We start from the raw sequence: 12,148 nt of genomic DNA, 5'->3' as shown, positions 1-12,148 counted from the left end.
ATAGGATTTATAATACTTATATATTTCTATTTAACTAATTAAATTAAATATTTTGATATTCATGTTTATAATTTACTAAAGGCCATATAAGTCAAATATTTTTTTATGAAAAAAAGCCTATAACTTATTAAAGTAAAAAATCATATTAAAATTTATTTTACATCTGGCATATCGTTGGATGAATAGTGTCACTTGTGCCAACTTTTTTCTCCGATACTATTTACTAATACGTAAATGCATAACAAATGAGTATTTTGAATTGAATTTAGTCGATTGTAATGAGATAAAATTTTCGTACACTGTCACGAGCCTTTATTGCATTAAATTAGAAATATTAGTAGAAATACATTTAACATTGGAAACTGAAGTTCACGCGCGAGATGCTGGAGTGGTTGAAATCAAGGGTGGCGACAGCAACCCTACCAACCAGAGGGGAAAACTACGTATGCAGACAAGCTGCACAAAAATAAATTAAAAAACAATAAAATATCAATTTTTTTTATTTAAAAAAGTAGAAACAGTGAGAGAGAGAGAGAGAGCACTTTACCACTTTTATACGCTGCACGCATCTACCTTACAAAACACAAGCAACAAAGAGTGTTCCACACAGAAAACACAAAGAAGAATCACATTCATTCATCTCATGGCTTTCTTCTTCTTCCCTCATCACACCTTCTTCAACTGTTTCAATCTCAACACGCCACAGAAGTATCAGATAGAAGAAGAAAAAAACAAGCTTTATTTTTAGAGGGTGCCCAAGTTGTTTGTTCTTTTGTTTTTCCTGCAGCACTCTATGTGTTTGTTCAGTGTTCCTCGAAGATTTGTATTGTCCCCAAAACAAAAACAAAAATTCAGCCTTTTTAGCTCTTCCAACCCGAAATTTCTTGTTTTTTTTATGTGTTCTTCATTTGGGGTGGTTTAAATTTGCTTAATTTGTAATCTTTTTTTTCTGGGGTGGGTTGTGGGGAAATAAAGGTGGTACCTTTTGAAAAACTGGAGTCTTTTGGGTGGTGGGTTTTGTGGTCACCAATTTTATTGTTCTTCCCCCCCCTAGGCAACTTTCTTAGATGAAGGTCATGCCCTTGCCTTTTGAGGAATTTCAAGGGAAGGGAGTGTTGGATTTCTCTTCAGCCTCAGATTCATTTTCAGTGCTTTTGCATAACCCACAACCAAAGTGGACCATAGACAAAGAGGACTATTGCTATGTGGGCAGCATCACTGAGCCCACCTCAGTTCTTGGCTCCAGAAGAAGCCTTAGCCCTCCCACTTCCTCCTCCACAATGTCTTCTTCTCTTGGCAGCAGCAACAACAGCACTAGCAAGGGTGGTGGTGGCACCTCAGCCAACACCACCAACAACCCAACACCACCCTCAGACTACAACAACAACAACCCTCCTCAGGAATCCAGCCCCGAAAAATGTGGCATCAGGATGGAGGACTGGGAGTGCCAAGATCAATCCATCCTGAGGCTAATCATGGGGGATGTTGAAGACCCTTCTGCTGGATTGAGCAAGCTTCTGCAAAGCACTGCCTGTGGCTCTCAAAGTGCTGATTTCAATGCTGGATTTGGTGTTGTGGATCAACAAGGATTGAATATGAATATGAATATGAATATGGTGGGTGGTAATATTGACCCAAATTACCCTGCTGGTTTCCCTTTCATTGCTGAGAATATGGATGGCCAGAATGCCAAGGCTGGTTCTGGGACTGGCCAGGTTTCAGAATCTGTTGTTTTCTCTGCCAACAATCCTCTCATGGTGTCATCATCTGTTTCCCCTGGTGTGTTCACTTCTCAGCAGCAGCAGCAAGAGTTTGGAGTGGTGGATGAGAAGCCTCAGGTTATTAATCCACAGTTTATGTTGAACCAGAACCAAGTTCAGTTCTCAGATAACCCTTCTTTCTTTTTGCCATTGATGTACCCTCAGGTGCAGGAACAGCAGGTTTTCTCTCAGCATCAGGCGAAACACCATCTCTTTGACACCATTGGGCACAATTTTCAAGCTCCAAGGTTGTCCCTTTTGGATTCAGGGCAAGAAGTGTTTGGTAGGAGGCAGCAAACACAGCTTCCATTGTTTCCTCACCATATGCAGCAACAACAACAACAACAATCAATGGTTATGCCTTCTACTAAACAGCAGAAGGTGAGTTCCACCGGAGACGATGCAAGCCACCAGCTTCAGCAGGCTATATTTGATCAGTTATACAAAACTGCTGAGCTGATAGAAGCTGGTAATCCGGTTCATGCGCAAGGGATATTGGCGCGGCTCAATCACCAGCTCTCCCCTATTGGTAGGCCTTTTCAGAGGGCTGCTTTCTACATGAAGGAGGCCTTGATGTCACTGCTTCATTCAAATGCTCACAGTTTCATGGCTTTTTCGCCAATTAGTTTCATTTTTAAAATTGGAGCTTATAAGTCCTTTTCTGAGATATCACCTGTTCTTCAGTTTGCCAATTTTACTTGCAACCAAGCCCTCATTGAAGCTGTGGAAAGGTCTGACAGAATTCATGTTATCGATTTCGATATTGGGTTTGGAGTGCAGTGGTCATCTTTTATGCAAGAGATTGCCTTGAGAAGTAGTGGTGCACCTTCACTCAAAGTCACTGCCATTGTGTCACCCTCCACTTGTGATGAGGTTGAGCTCAATTTCACTAGAGAGAATTTGATTCAATACGCGAAAGACATCAATGTGTCATTTGAATTCAATGTTTTGAGCATTGAATCCTTGAACTCTCCTTCCTGTCCACTGCTTGGTAAATTCTTTGATAATGAGGCAATTGTGGTGAATATGCCAGTCTCAAGTTTCACAAACTATCCATCATTGTTCCCTTCCGTTCTTCACTTTGTGAAGCAACTCAGGCCAAAAGTTGTGGTCACTTTGGACAGAATTTGTGATCAAATGGATGTACCACTTCCTACCAACGTAGTCCATGTTCTCCAATGTTATTCGGCCCTGCTTGAATCGTTGGATGCGGTGAATGTGAATCTTGATGTCCTCCAAAAGATTGAGAGGCATTTCATCCAGCCAGCTATCAAGAAAATTATACTTGGCCACCACCATTTTCAAGAAAAATTACCCCCATGGAGGAACCTCTTTATGCAATCTGGATTCTCTCCATTCACATTTAGCAACTTCACAGAAGCTCAAGCTGAGTGTCTAGTTCAGAGGGCACCTGTGAGGGGATTTCATGTGGAGAGAAAGCCTTCATCACTTGTTCTATGCTGGCAGAAGAAAGAACTCATCTCAGTTTCTACTTGGAGATGCTGAGGACTGAGGAGCAGCAGCAGAAGCTAATTACCTTATATTTTTAAAGGTGCATGGTAACTTACATTGCAGTTTATGTAATTGTTTGTGTAATTTAGGCTTATTGATGAGATCCACACCCAAATGTTTTCTTAACTGCATGGGTTGGAATCTACCATTCTGTAGTTCTAATATTTACTAGTATGTCACTTTGAACATGGGTAGTAATTATGCCTTTCCCCATTCCCATCATCTAAAGATGGGTAACTGTTTCTTTGTTATCTTGAACACAAAGCAAATTGCTTAGTAAGAAACGAACAATTTAGCTAAGAATGCAGCCTCTATTTTCTTCTTCATGGTTTAGTCTATTCTTTCTTGATTAATGTATGATGACCTGAATTTGGGATACATGATTTAAATCTGTAGCATGAAAATCTTGTGCCAATTCAATTATCCAAATAGGTTGCTTGGTTTGAGTGAAAAAGTGGAAGGAATATAATGATTCATTTGTAGTCTTTAAGGAAAGATACCCAAAACAAATTCATGTATAATAGTACTTTTGTTTGTAATTTAAGAATTTGACATAAATATAAAACTGGGTGTTGATTTAATAACAATTCACCAATGTGTTTGAAAATTGAAATGTTGGCAGACAAAAGACATAAAACAGTTTTTGAATCTGGACATGTTTTGATACAAGTCCTCGTGCATTGGATTCATACTTTGATATACGAAAAACGTTTTCTTAAACTACCCTCAAAATACAACCTAAAGAGCACATTAATTGCACTTGCGTTGACTCTTTTTTTTTGTTATAATTTGTAAATTAGAACATGAAATCAATGATCAGAAAATGTTGAATTTTCTCTTGGTCTACAGAGGAAAATTTGGTGATGTCAACGTAGCAATTATGTTACATAAGAGCGACCTAAGTCTGCACGTTGCGCCATACAATTGGGCGTTACTTATGGGTCTGTTTTTCAGGACATAATAATGACATAGCAGTTAATAAAAGTCTAATACAAGCAAATTGGATCAATCCTACTATACCATTACCTTGCATTTTCTCAACGAATTTATTTGAGACGGAAAACTTAAATGGATATTTGAGTTTTCAACTCTTAAATTTGAATAATTTTACTAACATGTTAGGTCCCAATGAAGTTGAGTTGTTGAGTTTGGTATCTTCAAGCGTTTATTTGGATTACAATGGGAGAAACGAACTCGCATTAAGTGAACTCTTAGTTTTGAGTCTTATATACAAAATTTGGGTGGTTAATTAGGCTTTCTAACATAAATGGATACACAATTCTTAATTTTGAATAAATTTATTAACATGTTGGTAAGTTTGATATTCTGGATAAGGTTTAAATTTCGTGTTTTATATATGAAAAGAATAATTAAGAGGGGAGATTCATTATGGGTGATCAGTTAGTTTTTTTTTTTAATCAAAGATTAATCATTGGTAAAATTATTTGTAGATACATGTTACAAATATCATGCGACCCAAAATTTGAATAAATTCAAATAATAATATATTAATTTGATCTCTCTTTCCCTCTATATATTATTAATATTTTTTTATTTAACAATTTGATGAAGAGATGACAATGCAATGGTAGACTATTCTATCCAGTTCCTTCCATAAAATGTTTGTATAATTATTATTTTTTGACAGCAAACTAAAGAAGTAACACAGCCTTGGATAATTTTTTCCTAGAGAAAATTTCCTTCCTTAAAATTATTGTTTGGACTGCTGTTGGACTTTGCTAACTAAATCACTTGACATATTTTAAGCAACTTACAATTTATAAAAGTTTGTTTATTTTTTAATGGTTAAAGGAAGAGAAAAGTTGGTCGATGGATGATTGAGCTTCTGACGTAAGCATCATAATGAATTTTTGAAGATTTCAGCGAATGATAATTATTGCCAACGCTTAATTTATCATGAGATAAATGATATTATTATGTATGCCAAAGGTTTAAAGGAAACATTCTTTTTTTGTCTTCTTTCTTTTTGCCATGAGACTGCTATTTTCGGTTTTTTTTTTTATTGGTAAGAATAGAATATAGGTATTAGTATATGCGAAACAGCATTTAATTCACATTATAAAAAAGAGAATATTTAATATATTTTATTAAATACTTTTAATCATTCAAAACTAGTACTAATTTTTATATTTTAATATATGAAATATTTTTTTAATTAAATACTTTATATTTTTATTTTCTTAATAAGTGACTTCAAACAAACATATTTAAAGTAAGTATTAAAGCAACCTGAAATAATTAGTTAAACATATATGTGAGTTGTTATAAATCTTTTTCGTATTTAAGTTTTTAAATAAAAAATAATAATGAAAGAATAAGTTAGACTTTGACATTGTCTAATAAACATACACCATCAATGTTTTTGTAATCACTATTTACCATGTAACTATCACTATGGGTAGAATGCCACACCATCTGTTCCTCTAGGATATCCTCAACAACTTGGGGAGGAAGAAATGCCTTGCCTCCTCTTCTTTCCAAAGCCAAGTATTCTGACCTATCTATGCAAGGAACCACGTCCTGAATGAAGACCAAAATAAACATTACTAGCTTTAGTACATATGACACAACCGATAAACATTCACTATCCATTGGATCCATTTTTGGGAAAACCACTCTCTCTCTCTCTCTCTCTCTCTCTCTCTCTCTCTCTCTCTCTCTCTCTATATATATATATATATATATATATATATATATATATATATATATATATAACAATTGCTTTGTTGAGAAGTTCTCCTTTACTAGGCTTTGCTCATATTAGTTTTGAAAGTCATGCCTGAAGATGATATAAATCATTACATTTGTAAGTAGCTGCACTGCTGCACAAATTACCTTCAACAAAATTGGAGATTGACGTTATAAAATATTTTAAGGTTATTTAATTTATAATATAAAATATTTTATATGATTATTTAATCACAAATTATTATTTATATAACTTTTAATGTATTCATTGTAAAAGTTAATAAATTTATCATATATGATAACTTGTGATTGAATAATCATATAAAATTATTTTAGATTATTATTATACAGTCATTTTTCTCTTATAAAAATGAATTTTCCACTTAATATTACATCACATATATTTTTTATATCATTTTGATATGTGACAAAGTATATTAAACTTATACATTATATATAAGATTTAATTTGTTTCCTTACTTGTAAATATGTTAATTTTTTATTTTATTTTTCAATCATGTATTATCTTTTCATTTTTATCTTTAAATTTATTTTGTTTCGTTTTTATTTCTTTGTGATTATGATAACGTGACATTTTTTGTTGATGTGAGTCATTAATAACATCACATGTGATAATGCGATAACATAGTGTACACTATGTTGATGTCTTTTTTTTAAAAAAAATGTGATGTGTGTTAATGTCAATATGATATTAACAATTTAACGTTTTTTTTTTAATTTTAACGGTAGAGATCAAAAGTAAAAAGTTTAAAACTTATAGAAAATATTTTGGAAAAAAAATTACAGAGGCAAATATTAAAGAAACACTAAAGTATATGTATGAAAAACTAAAGCCTAAATTTTATCTAAAAGCCATTTGGTATCTACAAGAATGAAATTGAAGTTCTTTCATACTTTCTGTGGCTTCGTTGTTATATCCCTATACTATATATAGTACACCTTCTACCATCTCTATCATATATTAATTATGGAAAATGGTAATAAGTGTTTTTGGGTAGTGTTTAAGGAACTATAAAGATAAATGTTTTTATTAGAATGCATAAAATTATATTGTCTGATAAATATTTTATTATTTTTGTTTTTTAACCAATGTCCTAAGAATATTAGTTAGTAAGACTCATTGATTATTGATCTATCTCATCCTTTCTTAAGTTGTGTTTGATTTAGGGAAGAAAAAGAGAAATATGAGAGAAATTTTATGGATTCCATATGAAACTCCCACCTTTTATATTTTATTTTAATCATAAAATTTTTTTCTATTTTTATCTTTTTTATATTTTTATCCTCTTAATCAAAGACAAACTTACTATAATAAAAATGACAATGAGTGAGATTGGATGCGGATAAGGGACAATCCATTACCCGCATGTTGAAAAAACCCTACCCACTATTCACTCATCACTCGATGGATACCCATTTGAAAAATATTCACGGATTTTCTTGATATCACAAATAGATGGGTACCCATGGATATTTCAAATTTAAAATAAATTATTTTTTCCCATAAAAAAGGATTGTGGTTCGTGCTCTGTGGTCGAAGAAGAGAGAAATGGAACAAAGGATTACACGTAACAGATATTAACGGATCCATTCACAAATAGATAAAAAAAATGTTCATATTCATAAGTAATTAATATCTATTTAAAGTATTTATCATTTATTCATAGTGAATTTTATCCACGAATATATGTGGGTACAAATTTTTTTTGTTATCCCTATACTATGTTATAGGCCTCACTTTTTCCTATCAATTAGACCATGTAAAACATTGGCCATAAAAGTCAAAATTCATTAAAGTAAGGTTTCGTAAATGATTTGTGGAGGAATAGAAGAAAACTCTGTCGCGTTGTTATTCTGCTTGTGATAATGCCTTGTTGAAATCTCACCAAATCGATCAATCTTCAATATATTTGCTCGTAAAACATGGCCCTAGTAGCAGCTAATAATAATACACTGCGTCACATAATGATTATCAATGTATACTTATATCTCCCTATATTTATTAGTATAACATTCCTTGATCAAACAGTCATGGAAAGAATAAGAAATTGACTCATCATAAGGAAGTATGAACTATATATCGTCAATCAAGGAATGATGACGTTGGATGAATGGATGCCATTAACAATTACAGTAATGTGGGTTTAACAAGAGTGTTGCTATCAATATTCTTAATACATTATTTAAGAAACTTGAAAAAATAGTTATTATAAAAGTTATAAAAAAAATATAAAAATGATACACAACACAATTTTATACATTCTAATCAAAAAATTATATTTTAATTCTTTAACTAATATTTTAATAATATTGATAATTGTAAATATATACCAAAAATCATTAGTATAAGTGATGCAATACTTATATTATTTAAGGATAAGGGATTAATCTTTTGAGCATAGAGTTATGACTCAAAAGCAATACTTTAAAAATGGACAACTTAGAGCATTTTCAATGCAAGAAACTCATATGGATTTCTTAATCATCTTTTTATGGTTTCCGTATTATTTTTTGTGATTCATGCAGTGCCATGTCATTCATAAGAAACGCATATAGAATTTTACTTCAATGCAAGAAATCGCAAAAAATCCAAACATTAGAATTTCTTATATAAGAAACTATTCTTAGTAATGAAGAAACTCATTTTGTCACGTAACTATACTCCATTGCAGAAGAACTCACAAAAAATTGTTTCTTAGCCTAAGAAATTATGAAAGCACCTCCTATTAAAGATGCTCTTATAAGAAAAAGAGTAATTGGATGTAAACATAAAAACTCCAAATATAATTCATAGTTATAAAAATGTAAATAATAATAATAATACTTTTTAGAAGATGTTTTTTTGTTTTTCTTTTCTATTTTCACCTTTAATAATAAAAAAATATCATTATATTTTTACTTTTTTATTTTCAAAAGTTTATATAGGAAATAGTAAAAGCAACATTTTATTATTTTCTATTTTATTTTTTATATAAACTTTTTAAAATTGGAAATAAAGTGTCACCCAAAATAATTAGAAATAAAGTAAAATAAACGATATTTTTGTAATTAAAAAAGAAAATAAAAACTAAAATAATTTTCTTAAACTAAACATTGCACTTTAATTCTTAAAAAAAGATTTAAAATATATTTTTTGTTCTTGTAAAAATTTTAAACTTTATTTTTTTGTTTTTATATATTTTTTATTTTTGTAAAATTATAATATGATATTTTGATTCGGAGTTAGATTTAGACAAATTCAAATATTAACGTACTTGACATGAAATTCAGCTTTCATCGTATATGATTTTAGGATTTTGGCTCATAATCCTGATTTTCATTCTAAGCATATATAAAGCTAGTTTTTAGAATCAATCCTCGAGCATAGAATGTGATCAATTTATAAATGATTAAAAAACATTCATATATAGTCACATAATTTTCTCCAAAGCTCAACCCGCGCGAGAAAAACAATTTATTAAAATTTTGAACTCAGGTTCTTGAAACGTGAATTATTTTCAGGCCATCTTGATAATCATTATCCTAATCTTTAATAGGGATAGATTGTGACTTTGTGGCATAATCTTCTAAGGAATGATGACGTTCATCCTTGAGTTAATTTATTGATGTCCTACATATATAACTCCTCATAATGTACAACAAAATATACATTAACATACCCAAACTTCTCCCATGAGAACCCAAAATCAAGAAAGTGTCTCATCTCGTAAAAGAAAAAAGAAAGCTTATCAATTATCATTCGACAACAACCTAGAACTAGGTCATACCCTATGCCTTTGCTTTTAAAAATGACTAGAAGTAGAAGGGCAATGTGCTGTACATAGGTAAAGGGCAAGGTTCCTGGTGCCATGGAGTTAGTTAGTGAGAGCCTTTTATTCTTCATGAAAAGAACACTGTTTTTGTGCTTAGTGAAGGAAGATATTGGGAGCTTGGTGTAGGTAAAGTAGCACTGAGGAAGAAGGACAAAGATAAATATAAAAAAAAAAGTTCAAGTTTTAAAAATCAAATCAAGTTAATTATTTTTTAAAAGATCAATTTGGATCTTTATTTGACATTTTTAAAAACATTTCAGGATAATTTTTTTTTACTACTCCCCCTTTTTAATTTCTAGCTTTGGTTCTTAATCTAAATTTTGATCAATCAAAATTTTAATTTTTTTTATGTTACCACTTTTAGTATTTGTTATTAAATATTAAGTTAGCTGATAACATAATATCAACGTTGATAGTCTAATGACTTACCACATTATTAAAGAGTTTGATGGTGGATGGCTATGTATGTTTTTTTGGAAAATTATTTTTAATCCCTCATCTCACCAATTCAAAATAGTTGATTAGGAATTAAAAATATATTTTACAAAAAATAATAAGTATTATGTTACCGATTAATATTGTTACTTGATGATAGGATTAAAAGCGATAAAAAAAAAAAAGAAAAAATCAATCAATCAAAAATTTGATTTTAATTAGAGAGTAAAAATAAAAATAAATAAAGATTAATAAGAAAGTAAATCCAAAAAATCAAGTAGAGTTTTTTTTTGTTAAAGAAAAAAAACTACATTATTTTTTGTGTTTACTATCTTATTAATATTTATTTATATTTTGGTAAAAAAATATAATGTAATATTATCTCAAGAAGTCAAATATTCCGTAAATACTTATATTTAAGCCAAATAAATAAAGATCTGTTAATGAAGGAACTAATGTATCTTATCTTATCTTTTATATAAAAACAAAACAATCTTATAATTATGAAGATCTGATGTAGAAATAAAACTTTAAAAATAAAATTGAGTATATGTTTGAAAATAAGTGAAAAAATATGTTATAGGCAAAAGTACTTTTGAAAAACAATAAAGACTCTTACTTTTATTTTTATTCATTGAATTGCATTGGAATGAGCACTATAATCATTATAATTAAAAACAAACTTGTAGATTTAATATTTTGAAAGTGTATTGTAGAACACATTGCCAAGCATCTCAGCCATACGTTTTCACGTTCCAACTGAAAATCTTGTCCGTCCAAATCTGCCTCGATATCTACGAACCTCTAAAAAGCTTTCATTATGTCGTGTCGTCAGATTCAGCTCCGAAAAACAGATCAATGTTGCATATGGTTATTAAATTACCATAATGTTCCTGTTTTCATCTCGCTTTACTCGAGGGAACAGCGAAAGAGGGTAAGGGTAGAAACGGAAACTAAATAATCATGAAAAAACAGTGAGCCCAATTCACCTTTTCTCTGTCTCGTTGGTCTCCGTTAAAAGGAAAATCAGATATAAAAAAGAAAATAGCTCTCAAAGCTGTTAATCGCGTTTGGAGAGCGTGTGAGCACTTGCGTTTAAGGTAAAAAAAGACAAATTTTACTATGAGTAGTATATGGTAATTTTCTTTTTGTTGTGATTTTATTTTATAACTGTATCAGAAAGCAACTTTATTAAAATGATAGGTAATTCAATAAGTAAGAGGAGAAATGTGACCGGCTAGGTCCCTAACAAAATTAATAATTCCAATCATTAATATTTATCTGCAAAAAAAATTACAGCTTTATCTTAGACCCATTAATAAAAAAAAAGTTATTAATTATATATAGATATACGTTTAAAACTCTATAAATTAATAATACCAGGATCGAAGAAATTTATTAATTTAGAGAGTTATTAATTTATTGATAAATTAATAATTATTAATTTAAAGAGTTTTTAAGTAATTATACTGTGTGTATTATCATTGAGAAACATGTTCGGAGATTCAGAGTTTAGAAGATATTATAGGTACTGTCATTGAGAATAATGCAGAGGATGACGGTGGAGATGATTTGGAGCCTGTTACGCGAAAGGAAACATTTATGGTGTCAAACACTTTTCACAATTTTATGATACAATACAAAAATACAACACCTAAGCTATTGGACGCAATAAGAAAAGTTAGAGATGAACTTCAAATAGACTTGAACTTTAAAGAAAAACAGACAACTATGGAATCATATTTCAATAAAGTGTAATATATTTTTTTTTTCAGTTTCTATGAATTATTAATTTATGATTTTCTTAGAACCGAAAATTATAAAGGGATCTCACGAAAAATGCTTATCTTATCATGTGATCAAAATTGTGAAGTCTTTTACATTCGTGACCGAACAAAT

General features: G+C 30.6%; 1 protein-coding gene across 1 annotated transcript; it reads left to right on the top strand.

The window, feature by feature from the left end:
• The first annotated feature begins 537 nt into the window (after positions 1-537).
• On the top strand, positions 538-3,572 carry LOC100794596 (scarecrow-like protein 6). The gene is made up of 2 exons (XM_006576371.4): positions 538-1,838; positions 1,926-3,572. The coding sequence occupies exons 1-2, from the start codon at positions 1,068-1,070 to the stop codon at positions 3,264-3,266; spliced, it is 2,112 nt and encodes a 703-aa protein (XP_006576434.1). The 5' UTR covers positions 538-1,067; the 3' UTR covers positions 3,267-3,572.
• Positions 3,573-12,148: the final 8,576 nt, after the last annotated feature.

Source organism: Glycine max, chromosome 3, assembly GCF_000004515.6.
Source record: "Glycine max cultivar Williams 82 chromosome 3, Glycine_max_v4.0, whole genome shotgun sequence".
NCBI classification, from domain to species: domain Eukaryota; kingdom Viridiplantae; phylum Streptophyta; class Magnoliopsida; order Fabales; family Fabaceae; genus Glycine; species Glycine max.
The sequence above is the reverse complement of the archived record's forward strand: the minus strand, read 5'-3'. Positions and strand labels throughout refer to the sequence as shown.